Source organism: Sinohyriopsis cumingii, chromosome 1 (assembly GCF_028554795.1).
Source record: "Sinohyriopsis cumingii isolate HCF-2022 chromosome 1, ASM2855479v2, whole genome shotgun sequence".
Taxonomy (NCBI): Eukaryota; Metazoa; Mollusca; class Bivalvia; order Unionida; family Unionidae; genus Sinohyriopsis; species Sinohyriopsis cumingii.
The window spans coordinates 30,828,615-30,850,977 of NC_142961.1; the positions used below are offsets into that span (position 1 = coordinate 30,828,615).

The window sequence follows — 22,363 nt, forward strand, 5'->3', positions numbered from 1 at the left end:
TCGAAATCGTCAATAACCACAACAACGAGACAAGCTCGACGCCAATCGATGCCTTCGTCAGCATGAAAGTCTTTGATGAAGAACTCATCGCCATCTAATCCAGAAAAACCAATCTCTTCCTGAATAAACCCATCTACGTTGAAGCAGCCGTTCTCGATCCCTCCAAAATGCTCATGATCCAGTTTCACTACGACTTCATCAAACGTATGTACGGTAATAAAGCCACACTAATCATGGCAGACATCTACTCGCTTGTCTACAAAATTCACGCTGTCGATCTCTATGCAGACATGTATCAGCATCGGGAATTCTCAGACCTCAGCGATTATTCACCAGTTCATCCCTTCCAGTGCAAATAAAATAAAAAGGTGCTAGGAAAGTTCAGAGATAAAATTTGTGGCATACCCATCCCGGAATGCATCGGATTTCTATCCAAAATATGATGCATCACACGTGATGATGACATCCTCATTAAAAAAGTCAAAGGAGTCAAGAAACCTGTCACTACCAAAGTATCCACGCACCAACATTACACACAAATAATGTGTGTTCATCTCCAGTACTACTCAATGAGAACTTTCCGTTCACGAATCCAGATCTCCACCACACACTTTAACAAAAAAAGGAATATGCCCCTTTGATGATAAACGACACTCCAGCGATGGTATTCATACACTCGCTCGTGGACATAGAGACATCACCAAGTGAGAAAAAGGACTGACCCAGAACCCCCAATCACAGAGGTGTAAATCAATGGGGGGGGGGGGGCACTAAAACACTCTCTATCACGCAGTGATAAAAAGTGGCCCAGAACTCCCATTTTCTTGTACTACAGTGGTCTTGGTTGACATGCGAACCAAAATCACTGTTCTTACTTTATTGATAAAACGAACAGAACACTTCTATATGAGAGACTTAAAAGGATAATTCAACCGACACTAATGTCCTGAGCTTACACGTAAATATGGCATCAGTAGCTTGATGCCACGCCGACCCCTACCTTCTATGATTCGGCGGACTTGACCGTCGACGACGTTGCTTCAGAGAATAAGAGAACGTCCATCTCAGAAGCAGGAGGTCGTGGGTTCGATCCCCGGCCGAGTCATACCAAAAAGACTTACAAAAATGGTACTAAAAGCTGTCTCGCTAGGCGTTCAGCATTAAGAGGTTAGTGTTAGGACTGGTCGGCCTGGTGTCAAGATAATGTGACTGGGTGGGACATCATGCTACATGTCTGTGGCATGATGCCCCCAGTGCTAGACATCACTATAAACTGCCACACTGGAGACATCGTAGCGATATGACTGAAAACTTGTTAAAGCTACGTTAAAAATCCTAAACACACACACACACACACACACACACACACACACTTAAGAGAATAACTCGAGATTGAGGAGAGGAATGCGTGAGTAGTCAATTGTTACAATCAACAGCCGCTGCTTGAATTATGGATTAAACGTTTGATTCAAACGACGTCGCAGTCGCTAGCAACGGTTGACGTTGTCTCGTGAATTAGTTATTGCCTTTTGCCTTGCATACTTGTACACGACAAGTGTTTACTTCCGCGTTTTAGAACTGCAGTCGTCGTACGTCCCCACACATGCCAGAGCAGGTTTAGAGTGTCCGTCAGGATGCATAGCAGTTTTTTTTTTCTGTACTAGGCGGTTTTTATCACCAACCACACCAACCGTTCTGCCGTCTGCCGCCATCCCAGATTCCGACAAATCTGATTAAAATCAAATCAACACTGCGTTATGTGGATCTGAGAGCAACCGCTTAGGGATCATGTTCTGGTGACCTGTTATTATCATAATCGCTCATTTTATCAGCCAATTATAATTTATATCTTTGTGTTTGGGAGACTGAACAGTGTGGTCGAAGCGCATCAGTGTGTTCCAAACGATTTGATTTGCTTTCAGATTTTTGAAAGCTGCATTGCCATTGGATAATTCAAAGGTCACCAGAACATGACCCCTAAGATGTCGCCGTCAGATCTTCACCTAGGGCAGTGGAGATCTGATTTTAATCAGATTGGAATTCCGATCAACCAGTCCAACCTGACGCTGCGCCTCCTGGTCCATTGGTGCCCCTTTTGCAGATGCTTAGTTGATCGGGTTTCGATCTCAAATGGGATAAAACAAATTGTTCATGCGTCAGTGACAGAACAGATAATGGTTCAAGGCAGGGATACCCCTGAAGACCACCTAAATATGCATCAAAATCTTTTTACAGATGTCGATTCATATGGATGAAATCCCACCTATTGTCCCGCTTAACAAAGATCAGCAACAGTCTAGGACCCTCACATTAACCTTCTGAAAATTAATGTTATAACCAATGCATTCCGTGACTTTCATCATATCCATCAACTTCATGATGATTTTATACCTTCTCAAGCGCGATGGAGAAGACAAAGTCATTAGACCTCTGCGTCCAAGTATCGAACATAACGCGTTGGTGTTCCAAACAGATGAAAAAGGTCCATGTCAGACTAGTTCCTCTAAGGTTCGATGTCCTGGTCGATTCTTTGCAGAGAAGAAACCAGCGTGGTCTATAGACCCGCCAATCTTTTTTCTCAGTTACATACTGGGAGTCTCCGATAATAGATCTCATTTAGATGAAGTGGAACCAAAGGATGCCCAAGCTCGTCTCTCCAGTCATAGACCACAACGAGACTTTCGGACAAATCCTTCCCTCCATTTGATATGATTCCAAGAATTAGAAGATAATGTTTAACGATGAGTTTTCAGATGAAGCCGTTGTGAAAAATGGCTTCAAACGTGACAGAGAAGGAGAAACCGCGTACTTTACCACTGAAAATTTAATTTTAAAGTATACTTTTAAAAAATCCAGACACAGTAAGAAAGAGTCAGGGAGAAAATGTAAAAATATCAACATTTCTTGTGTTTAATTCGATACTTATATCAGTGCCTATCTGGTGACTTTAATGAAACCGGATAGATCGTATTACGAACCAAATACTTATTACAGAGTTATAAACAGACTTTTAACTCCTAATAACTATTACTACAGCATTTGATCTTCAACTGAGTTTGCTACCAGTCGCAAGGTGCTGAATTCTCGTTGCAAATATCTTAATTATAAAGGATTAAGAAATCAAAGAACGGGAACTTCTGATCTGTTTCTGTCGATCTGGTTCCCAACTGATGCGCTGATGACAGAAAATAGACATTCCACGATGTAAATCATCTACTTAAAAAAAAACAGCAACACAAAACCGATATCACGATCAGTCTTTCAAAATGTTGTATCCGGATCTTTTTTATAGGTGATACTAAAGTTCATTTAATAGCATCAACAACATTGAATTAGGTAGTCTCTGAATGACAATGACAACGACTGCAAAGCACTGTCGTGGAATGTATCCAAGGGATAATTGCACAATGTCTCTCAACAAGGCCGTGGAATACTGTGAAAAGCGCTGTCGTTGAATATATCTAGAGGATATTTATATACCATCTCTGAAAGAGAATGTCAATGGCTTAGCAAATTATGATCGCATCGCATCGACAAAGCTGAATTATGTAGCATATAATGATAGAGAAACGGACACAATGAGGGTCTTTTTAAGGCATAATTATTATATGCTCATTTTTTCAGAGTTAATTTTGTTTTGTCAGAATCGTTCAGTATTTTACGATATTGAACTCGCGCGCAACTTCATATTGCACTCATAAAGGAACTAATTTCTATTGTAAACAAACAATGGACGTAGACTTCAGCAGTTTTGATTTGTAAACAAATCACGTACACCCACGTAGTAGGTGGTTTACGTTTTGGCTGATTAAATTTGTTTCTGAATGAACTAAAGTAGATGTTTCGTGGACTGCCACATATTAGCTGCTTTGCTACAATCCGTGTTAACTTTTTGGATATAATGTTTCGGATTTAGGCGGGCGATAGACGCCAGATTACATAAAATTGCTGGGTACCTACAAAAAACATGCAAGTGACAGGGAATAAACTGTCTTCATTAGCTGATAATAAGAATGGCAAAAACATACTTACAGTTTTACATCCTGAATTTCCTCAAAATGTACTTTCTTAGTTCTGCATATCAAAATTACATGAGCCATGTCATGCGTTGTCAAGGTTGATCACATATTTCAAAATTGTACTGTAATTTCGACTATATTCCAAGTGCAGTTACATCCTCCATACTGCACTCAAAATGAAATAAACATTTCCATTGCGTCTTTTTCGATAATTGCATTTGGAATACTTCATATTTTTCCCACATTACGGGGGCTCTTGAGGGATCCTTCGGCAGACTGAGAGGGACGGGTCATGTGTGGTGGCCCCTTGTCCATCACTGGCACTGTATATCTGATAAAATCATAACACTACACTATTTGTTTTTCTGACTTGAGTGATGATCTTTTTTCGCTCCATTACATGATATGGGATCAGTTAATGTAGGGATAACAAAAACCATTTGCACGATAGATATGCATTTGCAGACTCAATTGGTTACTCTGCAAGTAATGTTTTCTACAATGATTTGCGACACGTCCGGGGTTAAATAAGAGGACTATTCAATTTATTTCATTATATGCAAGGAATATGTTCAAATTGTTGATATTAGGCTAAACAGCGCCGGGTGTGAATCACACCCGGCGTGCTCCATTGACACATATATGCTCATGTTAGTACCCTGTCCGCAAGGTAGGAGTAGGGGTACTAATATTAGTACTAGATTTCAACGAGATGTTTTTTAAAGAATTTCTCGCGAAAATACCAACTGATTAATCACAGAGAGTTGACAGAGCATGAATTATATATTCCATTCCCAAGTTTTACACTTATTATTTTGTTATTACTCGTACCGAAAAGGTTATTGTAAAATGAGAGCATGCGATGGGTCTGATATCATATTAATGCAACTTGTTTAGATGATAAGGGGCCTATATAAGGTTGGGGTGAGTGGGTTTTTGTTTGATGACATATATGTATAACTAACATATTTTGAATATAATGAATGCAACAGGTTTATAGGCTTCATTTGTATAGCTTGGAATACATGATGTAATATTTCATCAATCTGTTTTAACAGCTGCTCTACGGTAAAGTGTTTTTACTGTCTAAGGGATTTGACGCCGCATGTACAGTCATATCAGAATATAAGCGGATATATTAAAACGATTGTACACAGATGAACCGACAGAAACATGGCTGTGCGTATACATGTGTATTGGAATAGAGATAGGTAGAAGTGTATGTAAAGAGGTGACCAAATATAAACACCGCATGTGACTAATAACCACGTGATGGACCTTATCTCGGACAAAGCATGTCACCTCGTTACCCGAATTTTTAACTTATCAATTCAGCCGTCGACTTCATTTATCGCAGCACACTATGACAGATCTGACTTTTAACTACATAATTTAAATGGAACAGAACGAGAAGAAACCCTTGTTAGGGTCCAACGATGTTAATGAGAAAGATTTCCGCCCTGGTCATTGTTTCCTTTTGCCGGTGATATTGCTTGAGGCATTTGCACTGAGTATTTACTACTACATCTCCATTGAGTATTCCCATGATTATTTCCAACGTGCCATCATCGGCAACAATGGCACAGGAAACGACAACGTGAGTGGATGTAATGCTAACACGTCCGATCCTCTGTACCAGTCTTACCTAACGGTTCAACAGGAGACTTCACGATGGACTACGTATTATGCAGTGGCCGGTGGCGTGCCAGGAATATTTTCGAGTATTGTGATCGGGACATATGCGGATAGATTAGGACGGCGATTGGTCCTTATCATCGCAGTACTGGGATTTCTCGTGAAATCAGTTGTTTTGACAGCTGTGATTTACTTTGATGCAAATTTAATCTATATTCTAATCGGATCTTTCATCGAGGGTTGTGCAGGTGGTTTCCTCAGCTTCCTCGCAGGATCTTTCTCATATGTTGCAGATATTACCACGACAGGGAGAAAACGTTCATTTGCTATAATTTCCGTAGAAATGACAACTGGTATTGCAATAACTGCTGGAACCTTCGGGACAGGATATTTTATAACAATAATCGGTTATTTCTACTCGATGGTTTTAGCAACCGGCTGTATTTTTATTGCTTTGCTTATCGTTATTTGCTGCATTCCAGAGACTTGCAGGAACTTCAATCTTACTACCCGGTCCACAATTTGCAATACATTACGAAAAGCAATCGAATTTTACGTGTCCAGAAAATATTATGGAAAACGTTGGAAATATGCAGTTCTTTTAATCAGCTTCTGCTTCGTTGCCTTAGCGGGACTTAACCGAAGTTCCTTGGAAACTCTGTACCAGCTCGGTGCCCCGTTTTGCTGGGATGAGATCAAAGTTGGAATATTTGGTACGGTGAGAAAAGGAATAGAATCAATACTTGGAGTTCTTCTTGCCCCGCTCTTATTAAAATGTTTGTCATCAGAGGTGCTCACCATTCTGGGTCTGGTATCGACAACCGGAAGTATGGTTTTAGAAGGACTAGCCACAACTGAAACAGTTCTTTACCTTGGTAAGAAAAATGTATCTCTTTACTTAAAGAAAATTTATGAAAAAATAGAGGTAAACATTTTTATTACTTTTTTTATTTTGTATAATGCTTTTATTTATAATAGTTTGAATTTATAAAATAATGAAAATTGTATGTAATTTTTTAATTTAATTTTAATTTTTTTAAAATGTATCTGTCATTATCCAATTATTAAATGCAAAACGTTATGTTTAAAAGAAACCACGTTAATTTAAAGAGTGAAATTTTAATTATGTCCCCTTGTAAAATTCACCATTCAGGTTTTGACAAATATTTCTAACGGTAATTTTCTTAGCTCTCCATACAACATCATAAGCTGAGTACTATTTCATAACTTTAAAATTTATCTCAGGAAACATGAATAAACTCATTCATTCAAATCTGATTTTCCAACCCCCTAAATGTCTGATCCATTAATACGGACAAGTGAAATTAATCGTCTAATAATCTCAGTTGTAAATCAGTCGTAATTTTCAGATTTCTTCCTTTTGTAAAAAGACCCTACAAAACTCTTTTTCTCTGGTTCCAGCAAAGCTTTTATAGCTTTCAAAAGAGTTATAATTTTGAAAAACAGATTCCACAAAACATTGAAGAATGTACGATTTCGATTAGATTTTTAACTAACCCAAAAGGTGTTAGCTTCTTTCGACTACCAAATAGTATAATTGTGTCTTGCAGGCATTAATAGTTAACTTCCAAGTTCTGTAATATTCAAAATCTTCATGCCAATAATTTTACAGATCCTATTTTTCAGCAAATATGACTGTATCGTATGTCTGCATACACCATAACACTTATCCTAATATATGTGAGACTAATTTCCTCCGTGATTTTTAAATTAACTCCTATACAATTCGTGTAGAACTATCCAAACCATTTCAATACACACATAACTCAATGGTGCAAGATTTTCTCCGTGATAAACTCAATTACTGCATATTACAAATTCAGAAACTTTTTCGTCATGCCTTACACACGCTTTTATATTATTATGCATTTTGTTAATTATTTTATTTTAATGATTTACAAACTATGGACAAAAATATTGTAATTTTTGCCATCGTTCCCGTTTTAGAATTGCATTAAAAAGCCTTCCTTAATCTATAAATGCACAATGATGGCTATATTTAGTAACCCTAAAATACCCACCAAAACATGTAATACACATACGTGATCATAAGTAAAACAATATTTACTGATCTCCTTAATTTAATTTAATTTTTTGAATTAAATTATTATCATTTGCAACCTTTGAAAGTTTTAAATAAAAAAATTCACGTAAACAACTTACCGAGATAGATAGGAATTGTAATGGGAAGTTAGTGTGATGGGTCTTGATCATTACCTTTCATTTTTAATATTGATTGTTGGATACTTTTAAACCTAGATTCTGGTAACACTATTACGACTCTATGGCTTAAATTAAGTAAACGAAAAGAGCGAAAACCAGCAAATGTTGTAAAATTATACAAATAATTTATTTCCCTATAATACATAGTGAAAACTTAAAATGAATTTGCAGTGTTGTGAATTAAATCCCAAATAGTCATAAAAGTTCTATCCCAAGTCCAAATGTACGAAGTTTCAGTTGAATTCTAGCGGTATTCCAAATAAATTTCTATACTGAATGTGTTGATGTGCGTGTAGTCTCGAACGTGTTAATGTGCCATTGACCTTTATTTCATGATGTGCAAAGTGTCTTTTGATGTATCATAATAACATAATCCAAAAATGTCCTTGTCTGAATTTAATAGAATTTCAAATTAATGTGTCTATCCAAGAATATTATTAAGCACTTTTTAATTCCAGTGAATAATAATTTGGTTAAACAAAGTCACCCAAATGAAAACCTGGTCACAACAATAAAACTTACTTTTCTTCAAGAATGAAAAAAACTGAGATACAATAATAGATCCCGGATGTAGGTCACCCTCCTATCTAAAACATTCAAAGATCTCATCAAGGTTAGGAATTTCAAAATGAAAAACTATGTCATAGACTCAAATTGAAGTAAACATGCTTGCCTTCATCTATAATGAACTGAATATTTAATGCACAATCACAGAGAACATTTTAGCAATGTCTTATGTTGTTTACAAAATAAATGTCCCCGATCAGGTACAACAGTGAACTTGATTTTGGACAAGGTCATTTACAAAATGCAAATGTATATAACGTATAATCATTAAGAAAAGCCAACAAATAAAACAAATTAAATATAAATAGAACACAATATCTTATAAAACAATGTAAAATTTAAACATATACGGGGAACATAAGGTTTACTCCTGACTATTTATTATAATTATCAATATTATCAAGGCCAGTGCTTGCTTTATTATGTCAAGGGCACATTATGATCCAACTGCTAATTTCCACACTTAAATCAATATTATGATCAAACAGTGGTGTATTATTATAATAATAGTCTTTTCAGGTTTCGTAATTAGCTCTGAAAAATTCGAATAGCACATCTGCTGATGAAGATTGCATTTCCGGTCACATTTATTTAAGTTCCTCCAATCACTATTTAGATTTGCTCGATTTCATAAATGTTTGACGATTTTTATTTTGGTTTTTGTATTGATTAATTTCTTTATTCACAACTGATCAACATTCTTGCTACTTTAGTCATTTTCTGAGCGTGATAAATCCTACATAATGGTACCTACCATACCTGTAGCTGTTTGGACCATTGCTTGAAGAGAATATGACCAACGTGTCAAAGAGCCTGACTTTATGGCTATTACTGTTACCGATTTGATTAGCATTCTGTCAGCTGTGCTGCCTCCCCTCTCCTTTATTAGTTGAAACACATTTACTGAGATGTCAGCTTCAGTTTCAGTTTTCCTAATCGTCTCTTAAAATATGAATACCATGAAAAATGTTGCTTGTACTGTCTCAACTAATATAAGATTCGTATTTTAAATGTGGCGGTTGTGATTAGATGTTCACTCTAAATATGTGCCGGGCATTAGCAAGTGTTCACTCTAAATGAGTGGCCCTTGTAAGCAGATGTTCATGTAGGCATAGCTACTAACAGCTTTGAAAATGAAATAAATTGGTTGTAGGGTAAGCTGCAATATTTTTAAAAATATCATCCACGACTCTAACTTGTTTAGCAAAGTAAAGGTGGTAAGACTTACCGCCCCCTATTCTATACAGATTTGGGGTGTGTTTTGAATAAATGCTAATGCAATTTCATTTCCCTAATCCTCTATGGTAAAATCTGAGTTGACTGATTTTTTTCTTAAACCGGTATGTTAATTGAATCGAAGTTAATTTTTCCCTGCAGATGCTAATCAATTATTTGATACTGATAGCCATTATACAAATGAATTTGGCTGAAGCGAACTGAATTGAATTCGGCTGTGAATATTCTACGAAATCGCTTCACATCAATAGCTCTACAATATCAATCCATACATTCAGTTCCACTTGATAATATAATACTCTTTGATACATAAGAATTTGTATATTAACTTTATGTCTCTTTATATAAAAGCGAAACTTAAATACTGCAATTTCGTAAATTTGTAACATTCCCAGCATAATGCTGGCTGGAATTAGACTAAATTGAATCTGAAATTTTAAATATATTTCACAATAAGATTATTCTTTAGAATCAAATAAAAAGTAACTGGAAAATTTTGTGCTGACCAATTTCGCGTGAAAAGCGGAGTGGTGGACATCTGTGACCCCGCTGTTGGACTCTTACCATCGCAATAAAAGCTTTCGGGGCCTGCTCGAACTATGCTATGCATCTTAATATTCTAGCTAGACTATATTACATGACGGTCGCTTGGGCATAACTAATTCTGAATTATTCTTAAGTTCCAGCTATTGGTATTTTTGGTATCCTGGCTTTTCCCATGATCCGAAGTTTGATGTCTCTCCTGACGCCTCCTGAAAGCCAAGGTAATATACTGATATCGAGGGTGAGCTAGGGTGGGGTGGGCTGCTGGAATTGTTACCTTCATCTGAATACCTTATGGCCTTTTAAAAGACTGCTTCACAAAATTGCATGGGCGATATGGATACTGACAGACATGGGGAGCAAAATTATCAAGGAAAAGGAACCGGAAATTCAGAATACAAATAAATACCAACACCCACCCTAGATACAATGGTCGGTACCAAATAAGAAATATTACCAACAAGTGAAACCTAAGACTTTAAAGGAAAAATTACTAGAAACTAATACAATGCAGTAGTGTAGGTAGGCTTTAAACCATACGGAGTCTCATGTACAAGAGTCAGGGGTGGTTATGTAAGTTTGACAGAATTAGTTTTAAAGGACCGAAATGGTACATTAGCGTTTATTACTGAACAGACATCTCCTACGTCAGTCAAAATATGTCAAAAAATTAAGAAAGCACGAAATAGCATCTCCTTCAAACATAGACCAGGTAAGGCATCAATTGATGACTTCTGAAATTGTACAATTTCAAATGACAATTGTTGAGCATAATATACACGTCTAATCAACAAACAAATAATTTACTTTCTTCCAATATGCTAATACTGAATCCAGTTTGACTCAAATGATAAAATCCTCATAACTATGATTTTTATTTTTGTTTAGGCACAAATTTGTCTTTTTTGTTTTCAGTGTCCTCAAAAAAAACTACTCTTGAATACTGAGCACCGGTAGTGACATTGTTTGGATTTGTAAAGACGTTGTTTTCAAATGCAAGAAATATAAACTTTGTCTCACCATTTTTATGTACTGATAAATGTCATCTTCTACATACAGGCTCGTTATTTGCTGGGATCTGTGCTGTAGAGACAGCGTGTAACATTCTGTCTACCCTCATCAGTAATGAAACGTACTCTGCCACCGTCTCAATAATGACTGGATTTGTCTTTTTTGTATTGGCCGCAGAAACTGCCATTGCTGCTCTGTTGATTGTGTGAGTATATAACTATAGTCCATTTGTCTATATAGTGCATCCACATGTGTAGATATTTACACCAGATCTGACTATGTGTGAGGTGTGAGGCTTTGAAATTTGAAAGGAAACAGTGCATGTGTTGAATATGCTAAGGTTATAGCTACTTTCTTGTCAACTAGTATATATTTTCAGGAGTTCGGCGTGGTAACAATTAAAATACGACTGCAAATGTTTATCGCTTTTACTAAGAGCTGCGAGAAATATTGCAGCAGTTAAATATGAAACCAATAGTGTCGGTGTTAAAATATACTGTCTACTTTATTAAAATTTTTGATAAACTAGAATTGTATTCAAGGCTAAAAGCAAAGATTCAAGATAATAAGAGTGTTACTTTAGTTTCAAACATACAAACGATATACTCTGATGGTTCAGGGAAGACTCAGATTTACTGATTATTTTTAATGATGATAACATCAAGATAAGTAGCATTAACCACGATGGCAAGATAATTAAAACAGTACAATGCGAAGAACGATTACATTAAGTATTCTTTATTAGTGAATAAACAGATTTGTATGCGGGTAAATTTACAAGGCAATTTGATGATCTCGTATACTTTACAATGTTAATCTACAAGCAAACTAGAAAAGAATTACAGAAGGAATTATGTGACTCAAATGGGTCACCAGTGGCAGGTAGACATTGTTGGCATGCAAGCATATGAAACAACATCAACAATGGACATACATACATCTATTTTCCAAAAGTGCTCGTTGGCTGAAAACTTGAAAACAGAAAAGAGAGTGGGAGATAAAACACACAATGCTTTTAGAGAAATAATCATAAATGGAAAGGTTCAAAAGCAGCAGTTGGAAGGAAATATATGTAAGTTTCAGGTTACGTAGACAGAACGTGCAGGCAGAAAGTTTTAAAAGAACCCTAAATTTTAAAGCTTGATTTATTTTACTCAAACTTAAGCGAGAAAAGAAAACAAACAGGTACACATTTCTGGGAAATTATAGATCAGTCTATTTGGCTAACTGACAACTGATATATTTCGAACGCGAAATCAAAAATAGGTGAAACAGTCAGAATTCTAATCTATATTTGTACATAATGTAAAGGTATACCTTCATAACCTTCCCACAAAAATAGTTCAAATCAGGCAAGAACATTTTTTAAGGTGATACAGTCATTTACAAAACGGAAGACCTAAAGAGTTAGAGTGTAGATAGTGTTTTGGAAACAGAGTTATGTCTATATGACAAAAAAGATGGCGTATCAAAAGTTGAAAAGATTTTGTAAAATAAAAATCGGTGAAAGGCAAAATAGAATGGATATAACGAATCCTTTAACCGTTGTCAACCAGCTGAAAATATAATGGCATTAAATAAATCACACCTCCATAGGAGACTATGGAAGAATTATAAATAGCAGTATCAGGGAGCATGTCATGTTGATCTGTTTAGGACCCAGTTGACCCTGAAACTGGTAAAGTATTCGATAAGATAAAAATGGACTGCATTGAAACGTCTGATTTCTCGTAAAAACCACTAGGTATTTTAAATAACTATGGTTCAGAATTTAAGACAATGAGGAAGGCAACATTTTATATACGAAAGTGTTGCAGATTACGTAAAATCAGCATATATTTTTTCAATTGATGTTTATTTACGTTGAAAATTACTGGGTGACTGTACGGCACTTATACAGGGTGAGGATAGATTTAAACCGACCAAGTATAACTTTATCTGAAAACACATTACCAAAGTACAATTCTGACATTCCACTACATCGTTATTTGAAATAAAATCTGCGGATCCAAATAATGCTATTGAAAGGTTAAATGTTGTAGGGTTTAACGCCATTTTTAGGCACAAGATATGCCGGAAAGAACCACGGACCCACGAGAAGCTACTGGAAAGCTTTCTCACATAGCCACATTTGCCGAACCCAAGACTCGAACCCACGCAGACAGAGGTGACCTGGCAATGATTCGCAACGGAGAGCGCTTTAGACCTCTCGGTCACTCGGGGCCCCGGAAGGTTAAATATCACCAAACAACAGCTTTTATGAGAAAATTCATGCAGATGAACAAACCGGTTGGACATACATTTATCTGCAAGATAGCCGACTGAAAAATAAAATAATAAAAAGTGTTTTCTAAACCAAAGTATTGGCCTCTCACCTAATCTGCATGTTACACCACAGAAAGTTAATGGAATTATTAATTTTAGCACAGCAAAGTTAAAATTCAGATAAAAATATTATGGCACACAATATATACCATATTCAAAAAGGAAAATGGGATATGCGAACAGTGATTATGATATCTTTTTGTTGCAGCTTGGTATAGTTACAGAAATGGGTAATATCGATTGAAGCAGTGTAAAGAAATTTAGTGACTCATTTAAACTTGAGTTAGACCCTGTCACTAATACCGATGTAAAAACGGATAGTATTACAATCAGTTTGTGACAATGCAGCAGAATATTATAGAGGATTAAAAAGAAAACAAAGTGAATAAATAATATGTAGAGAAGAAGGACAAAAATGCTAATATTTCTACAATGATGTGGCAATTTGAAAATATATAAAAAAAAATTTAAAAAACATTTATCACGGATATGTTATCATGCAACTGGCAAGCAATCATTTATTCTGATGCTAATTATGCATAAAATGCTGACAAAGCTGACGGTATACGGACCAAGTCTGGTCATGTGTACGCATTTGAGAAAAACAGTCGTGATTTTCACGTGAACTTTGCTCATTCATGCCTCTTGATCTGTTTACACTTTTAATCAGCAATGCAAAGAAGATAAAGTATCAAAACAAGCAACTTGACGTGTAAAGCTACAAACGAAACAGTTTGACCAGGTTTTTTTTAAATATAAGCAGCTTATCAGACTACCTGTGACTCCATGTTTTGCTGCTGTTACTTTTTCGCTAGATCGCTTGCATAATATGTTATCTTTGTAAAATACTGGAATCTTACAGATATTTATGACTAAAAAATTGTTAAAGCTAAGTTAAAGATCTAAATCATACACAGTTAGATATTTTTGTTTTCGTCAACAGCGTTTATCCATTATGATTATATCGCGTTGTTTTTGTCTAAACTAATATTTTCAAAAATTAATTTCCATTCTGGCCTGCTGTCGGGATGGGTGCCAATATCATCTTGATCTTAACTTTACAGAAGGTTATAGCTGTCTAACCACCAGATTTTTCAAAATAGAGTTTTGGGCTCTCTGACTTCTTACCAGCTCGTATTGTTCTTCATTCATGCCATTTCTTTTCTTTTTTTTTAAATCTCCTCCTTAAATTTGCAGCAAGTTTTAGTGAAATATTTTCCAGGACAATAACTTCAGACGGTGATGAGGTTATAATGAAATCGTATGTCGAATTACCAATGACTTGTGTTTGAACGTATGCACGGCATGGTTAAAACTGTCACCACCATTTGCCATTTATTTTCATTTATTTAAATATCAAAAAATTTAAAATGTGAAAAGGGACAAAACAAAACACGCAAAAAGAATTGAAATTTATCGAATATAAATCTCCAGAATCATGCTATGTACGTGTGAGGAACAAAATTAGAAGAGCAGGAACAGGAAATGGATACACCCAGTGCAAGAACAACAAAGAGATATAGACAAAAATTGACTAAAAGTGAGTTGGGTAAAAGGGAAGAGACTAACTCAGTAAGTAATATTAGTTACCTACCAGATAAAATGGATGAATTAGACCAGCGAAATCAATAACAACAAAACATAAACTCGAAGGAAAAGTACACTAGTATCTTACTATATATTGCTTTATGATTTTCTTATTGTTCCAACTTGAGAATATCAAAAGGGTATTGATTTGTCGTGAACTTAACTGACGCGGTTTCGCCTGTTAGAGAGGAAAAATCACCCCAAGAAACTGCTTTTCAAACCATAATGTTAGGTTTGTTAAACAATTCTAACGCTAACGCTACAACCGTGATATCAGTTAACTGTTATGGAGTTAATTATGCCCTATCACATGTTAATGTATACCAGTGCTCACAATACAGTCAGTCGAGCAAAATACCATTCAGTTTATTTAAAATCAATATTGTACGGAGTCTTTGCATAATGAACCAATACAATTATTTGAACATTATATAAGTTTTTCCACTGGATTAGAGGTAAAAAACCAACCAACGTGTTGTTTGATCATTGAAAATGAATGTAGTCTTTACGGTGTAGATGTAGCACGCACATACTCTCTAGAAGAGAACAATAGTTTATTAATTGGAATGAGCCACAAAAGAGCGACATGTTCAGTGAATATATCAATTACTCAGGTAACGTCTCAACACCTTTCGTATTTGTTGGATTTTTTCTCTCTCTCAAATTGGTCTTTAGTTGGCAATTGTAATTATTTTTCTATTTACAACGAGTGCAGTACAAAAAGCCGGTATATGAGACTTGTAGATAAGACATTTTAGTGTGGCAAGTATTATCAGTTTCCTGTAAGTCACAGACATAACAAGGAATCCCGATCTCGGCTTTGTGTTTAATGGTAGGGGATGTAACGTTCTGTATTTTGAATTCCGTTCTCCTGATGCGTATCTTTGTAGCATGAAGGCTAGCCAGTTTTATGAAGATTCACAAATATGGATGGAGAGTGTCTATTCAGTTGTAACACATGGTGTTGTGACGTGTATAGACTAAAACAGAAATTCTTATATGCTGTATTGATTCTCTTTAAGTCATATGGTGGATTCTCAACTTGGGTATAGTCAAAATTCGTTCATCTATTCTGCCATAATTAGGGGATACTCGTTGGGAATGTATTAGTCTCATCCGTTGTCATGTTACGACAGTGTATTCAGCTGTCTCAAGTCCGTGATTACATCAACGAATCATCGGTCTTAATTAAAATTGTCAGGGCCGACAAGGGGGGGGGGTAGGGCAACCGGGTATATATCCGTAAGAAGGCCCGGGCCGAACAACACTTTTTAATTTTATAAAAGAAATTTTTTGTTTGAACAAAAACTTGGAGAGGCGTGGGTGTTTCTTACTCCAGGGCCCGTGATCGCTCTCTACGGCCCTGAAAATTGGCACTGTAAGTTATCAACCTTCTTTACTGTCTTTTTATTGCTTGTTTAACTTGAATTTCGATTATTGAAATGGTTGTCTCGTGCGACAAAATCATTGGCCGATGTGTTTTCAATTTGTGTGAACAATACAAAGGGTCTCAACTTTAATATCATGTATTCCCAGGATATGCCAATGACTCATCTTTTATCATGACCTTTGGATATTAAAGCTTAAAAGATAATAACTACACGTGTAACAAAAGATCTTGCCATAATGTACATATACTGACTGGTCTCTGTCAATATTCACTGTAGTATACATTTTTCTTGACAGGATCTATCTACTTGGTAGCAGACCGTCTCCCACGGAAGAGAAAATTTTGCAGATTAACAACGAGACCACACCGTGATTTCTGAGGACCTGTCTGAAAAGACTTTTCCTAAAGTTCTGCCGAGGATATCTTTCTTTAAGACGATTTTTTTTCTTCATCTTGACATAAACCATATAAAAAGTAAACAAAAAGTAAGGGTTCACATGTGACAAACACTTCTTACTCTTAAAAATCTGACACATGATTTTCGCACTGTATAAGCTGCCACCATCGTACTGTAAAAAGTGTTAATTTGGTCTCGCCATCTGCTCAGGCAGGCGAAATAATAAATATAACTTGATAATATAAAATAAATGATGACCACTATGAGGACAGCGTAGGGTCATTGACGATGGGAACGTTCCGTTAAAAAAGGGTCTCATCACTGACTAGCAAAAACTTCAAAAATGGGGATATCAATGCAAATAAATTCCTTCTCCCTTAGATCTAGTTGGGAATAAAAAATGTTTGCAGATCAAAATTACATTGTAAATAGACGATAAAACAACATAATTTATAGACAATTTCAGTGATGATTCTACATTGTTGCAATAGCAATATAAACTCATAACAATCGCAGAATCTCTTTGCTTAGTTATCTATGGGGCTTGCGAATATCCTGCGGTTCCCATGACTGAATTGCGTTATAGACTATATTATTTTAAATTAATTGTGTTGCCTTCACTTTTCTCTAGTCAATTTATGTGCTGAAAAATGGCATTATGCTCCACAAAATCAAAACCTTTAGTCATTTTAGTAAAGAGCCTCAAGGGTAACACCGACTGATTCGGTGTTCACGCAAGCTCACCACACGTACTTTTCCTGGATTTTGTTTTTTGTCACAAAGAAGTTATTCAAAACTACGACATATTTTTCTGTTATTATTATTATTATTATTATTATAAGAAAGAATTTTAACAAGAACCGTACAAAATACCTGTCCATATTTCATGCAATGCATGAAATAGACCTTGAATAAGACCCAAAAATTTAGAATTTTTTTTTTTTTTAAAAGTTACTTCACTTTCTTTCTGCTTCCATTAAATTTAGTTTTTGATCTTCAATTTTAAGTCATGGTTGATATAAAAGAACACTTTTTACCTGACCATGAATGAAAATAGCAAGGTTTCTTCTGCACACTGTTTCATGGTCAATGTCCAGATACGGTCAGTCTCCACCTTTGTAACTTTGTAAATGTAAAGAGAAACAGATTCATCGACAACATCTCTTGGTTACACCAACAACAACGCACAACAAGGATTCATCGAAACGTGCAATTAAGCGTAATTTCTGCATATATTCCACAATAAGCAGCGCTCAAAGATATGTGCAATGTGATGTTGTACCAAAAAGTGGCATCACCAAAAAGGAAACGATGAAAACGGCTGCCTTTTGAGTAAACACTCAACCTGAAGTTGTTCTAGAAAATTGACTTTTGTTGTGACTTTAAGTACTGTGTTCACGTAATATATTTTTTATATTTTCTAGCAATGTGACTTTTTTTATTAATTTGGCAAATTGATATATTGTTATTGCAATGAAGAGTATATACATGAATATATCAGTAGAGCCTTGCAATATAAGTCCATTTTCTCAACAGGGAGTGATGCAAACACGTACGGCCGTCTGCAACAGAACGCGCAAAAATCGGTGATTATATTCCTCTCAAGTCTTTGCTGATGTCTCTGCAGGAAAGTCAAAATCTGTGACAATGTTCATGTCAAGTCCTTTTTTGATGTTTATACAGGGCAGTCAAAATCTGTGACAATTTTTTTGTCAAGTCTTTGCTGGTGTCTCTACCATGACCATATTCACTGGGAGCTAAATTGTCCTGGATGTATGCACTCTTACAGACATTAGCGAGAAGAACAATACGATGGTGTACACAAACGGCTTGTCTAATCTGGCAGTAACCATTGCAAATACAGCTTGTTCGATTGGTACCTTGTTTAACGTCCTCCACCATTAATACTGGCCGCCATATATGGCCTATCGTGTGCTGAAAAATGGCGTTAAACCCCACAACAACAACAACAACCTTGTTTAACGTAAATTGTAATTTGTAATCTTTCAGTGGTTTTGAAGAGAAATTCTCTCTCTCTCTCTGAGCTAAGATGTGCCGTCACATACGTTCGAATTCTACTTAACATGCAAGCTATTTTGATACAAATTTGAAAAATACCGTTAAATTACGATATTAGTTTGCTTAACACTGTAAGGATTCAGTTTGATACGATGTTTGCTTACCAAAATGCACATACTACATATCCTCATGTAACTAATACCCACATCATCCTTTTATTGTCGATGTAACAAGATAACCGGGTGGGATATTTCGGATTAACAACAGAACACGTTTTGACGACACATATATGGTTTAATGTGGCGATTTATATGAGTAGTGGATTATGAAGATGTGTGCGTATTTATAATCCAAATATTGGATCTATTTAACAAAAAAAACGCACAGTTTCAAAGATGGAAAAAATATACAAATAAATTTAGTTCAGTAACCCTAAAATACAGGATAAATGATTTCACAAATGATTCAATAATGGAAAGATGAATATAGTTCACTCAAATAGTAAACAATGTAAGCGTTTACACATAGTAAAAAAAATGTATTCGCTCAGGTAGCGAAATTATGTCACTGAACAAGAACGGATATACAATCTATCCTTCCAGTCCTGAATAATACACTGGGTCTTACTAACCCAAAATTAGCATACAGCTAAAAATACATGCGTGGAGATGCACTCCGTCACCCGTGCACCATATCCTCTCCACAGCTCCTCCGAATCAATTTCACAACCAATATAGACTCCGGACCCTCGGAATACTATGATCACTTGAAATATTAGACCCTCCGGACACTTGAAATATTAGACCCTCCGGACCCCCTGGTCCTTTGACGGCTCTACAGCTGGGTCACCTTAGTCACTCTTGACATTCCGGACGCTAGACATTAGACGCTCCGGCACCTTAAACGCTCCGGACACACGGACGTTTCTACCCTCTGACAACACCGGACACCCCGGATATTCCTACCATCAAAAACTCAGCCCTACAGCTGGAGTTGTGCGAATCCTTTTAGCAGGCCGCTTGCTGACAAAACCATTAGTATTGTAAAGGTCCTTTACATGTAGTAACGTATTTATACCTTTAGAATTTTCGTTATTCTTTATCAAAGGCACCTTGCACGTGTGGCACAGGACGAATCGTACTCACGATTTCGAAATACATAGACCATATTATAATCACCCTCGGGTATCGTTGTACAGAGAAAAAGAAACGAAACCCGAGTACATGTATTTAATTAACAACCTTTACACCATTCCGTGACAGTCGAATAAAACATATCATTGGAAGCAAACACCATTTAGTTCACTCTGGCAGTTTCACTACATTGTTGTACGTTAAACCAGTTTATGCTGGTTTACCGCGTACTATTACGCGCCATCAGTCATACTCAGACATCGAAATTAAGGTGCTGTTTGAGTAAAAGTGTTTATATTGATATTTTAAGATTACTGATCATAGCATTCTGAAAAGACTTTGAACCCCCGGGCATCCCCCTTGTGCACAAACTCTTCCTTCATATACTCGCAAACGTTTGAGACCAGGAAACCGTATCAGACCCCTATCTTATTTCCGTTGCTAAAAGACGAGATCCCATTAATATATAATGTGGGTTGTTGCCCCTTTCCTTCATTCTGAAGTTGGCTTGAGTCAAGAAAACCGTTTCCTGTCGTGATATAATTGGCAATTCCATATTGAAAAGTACCTGACAGACTTGTACTTTGCATAGGGTTTGAGCGATAAAAAGGGACCATGCATATATTAGGTATTGTTAACATAAATTATAGTTCTCTTTATGTTGGTGTATAATCAGTATATGAATGATGGGTGTAATTTTGGTTACAGAGTATATAGAGTTCCATTAATTGAAATATGCACGTCGAAAGACTGCTAGCTCCGCTTTGTCAATTTCACTTTTTAAACTTCATGGTAAATTGGAAGTTAACAAAGACGATAATTTTTGTATACTTTTTATATGGTTTATAATTCATTTATTACACTTTGAAAAGCTGGAATTGTTCACATAGGCAAATTTCGTTTTCCATATTTTAATAACTGCTTAAGTTAGTATATTTTGGACTCGTTCATGTGAGCAGATATTTTAATCATCAGTCTGCGTTTGATAGTGCATAGTTTCCATAATTACCACACGTAAAGAAATTTCAGTCTTAGTATATGAAATTAGTATAGAGGTATGCCAACAATTTCTCCAGTGTGCATTTTGGCAGGACAATCAACGGCACCTTATACCAGTCCCTCTTTCAGAAGTACGTATATATTTTAAACCTTCCCAAAATAATATTTCAAGATAACACACACATATATTTCTATAGACATATAGAGACATGTACATGCCATTGCTTTCTATATGGATTATTTCTATCTATACAAGTCATCAGTAGTACTGGAACTGTATTGGGGTATAACGTTAAATAACAATTGGCTTATATGTTTACTTTATTGGCGTTTTGGGGGTTCTACGGGAATTTAACATTGAATGGCACTTGGGGGTTATAACGAGAATTGAACAATTGAAAATGTATGGGGTCAAACAATGCTTATAAGGTCAAACAATGTTTATAAGGTCAAACATATTTATACGGTCAAATACACTATTCAACACACACCATATAACCCAGCAACTTCTTTTGGTTTTCTTTGCAATACACACCATACAATGAAGCAACCACATTTTTATTACAATCCAACACACGCCTCCACCATTCATCACCCATTCTGTTTTATAACAATACAACAAACACTGCAATCAAGCAACCTCTTCTTGGATTCCAATCCGACACACGACATATACCATCCATCATCCACATTTCTATTACAATCCAACATACATCATACGATACATCAACTTCTTTTTGATTACAATCCAACAATCACCCCTACTATCCAACAAAAGGGGTGAACATATTATACTCACATGCATGCCAACCTACTATTACACAAAACGAGAGATAGGATGAATAAAGAAGTGGGATGGTATAGACTCACACTTTCACACATACTATTATATCACACAAAGGTATTAATTTTTTTTTATAAACACACTACTCTGCCCTAATACATAAAAACACAAGAGAACGGGTAAGGGGTTTTAAGTTTAAGTTGCCAACATAGACATACACAAAATATACACACAAACACGTACGAATACAAATAGAAATATTTGACAAAAGATTTGTATCACTCTGTTCAGAGATCTGGGTGTCCCCAAAAAGTCTGTTGTGTTTTTTCCAATACTCTCCATCAGCAGCGGTCGCACCTTCTGGGTCAGACACCTCAGGCCTCACATCTTTGATCCCAATTGCTTCAAGATGTTTTCGTGGAGACCAGGAGTTTAAAACTAGGCTCGTTGGCCTCCAACCCATAGTCGTCCTTC

General features: G+C 36.0%; 1 protein-coding gene and 1 long non-coding RNA gene across 3 annotated transcripts in view; one reads left to right on the forward strand and one right to left on the reverse strand.

Annotated features, from left to right (window-relative positions):
- The window catches only part of LOC149806633 (proton-coupled folate transporter-like), a 50,593-nt gene extending 32,212 nt beyond the window's left edge, over nt 1-18,381 (forward strand). For both annotated transcript variants that reach the window (XM_089955925.1, XM_089955934.1), the window contains 4 exons: nt 5,078-6,529; nt 10,382-10,465; nt 11,304-11,460; nt 16,854-18,381. In XM_089955925.1, coding sequence (XP_089812051.1) covers nt 5,416-6,529; nt 10,382-10,465; nt 11,304-11,460; nt 16,854-16,929 — 1,431 coding nt within the window. In that variant the 5' untranslated portion in view covers nt 5,078-5,415 and the 3' untranslated portion in view covers nt 16,930-18,381. The remainder of the gene's footprint in view (nt 1-5,077; nt 6,530-10,381; nt 10,466-11,303; nt 11,461-16,853) is intronic.
- Nucleotides 18,382-18,578: 197 nt separating this feature from the next.
- On the reverse strand, nt 18,579-21,725 carry LOC149806634 (uncharacterized). The gene is made up of 2 exons (XR_016420706.1): nt 18,929-21,725; nt 18,579-18,834 (listed from the first exon to the last, which is right to left on the reverse strand). It is a non-coding gene; the product is annotated as an uncharacterized LOC149806634 (long non-coding RNA).
- Between the last annotated feature and the right edge of the window lie 638 nt (nt 21,726-22,363).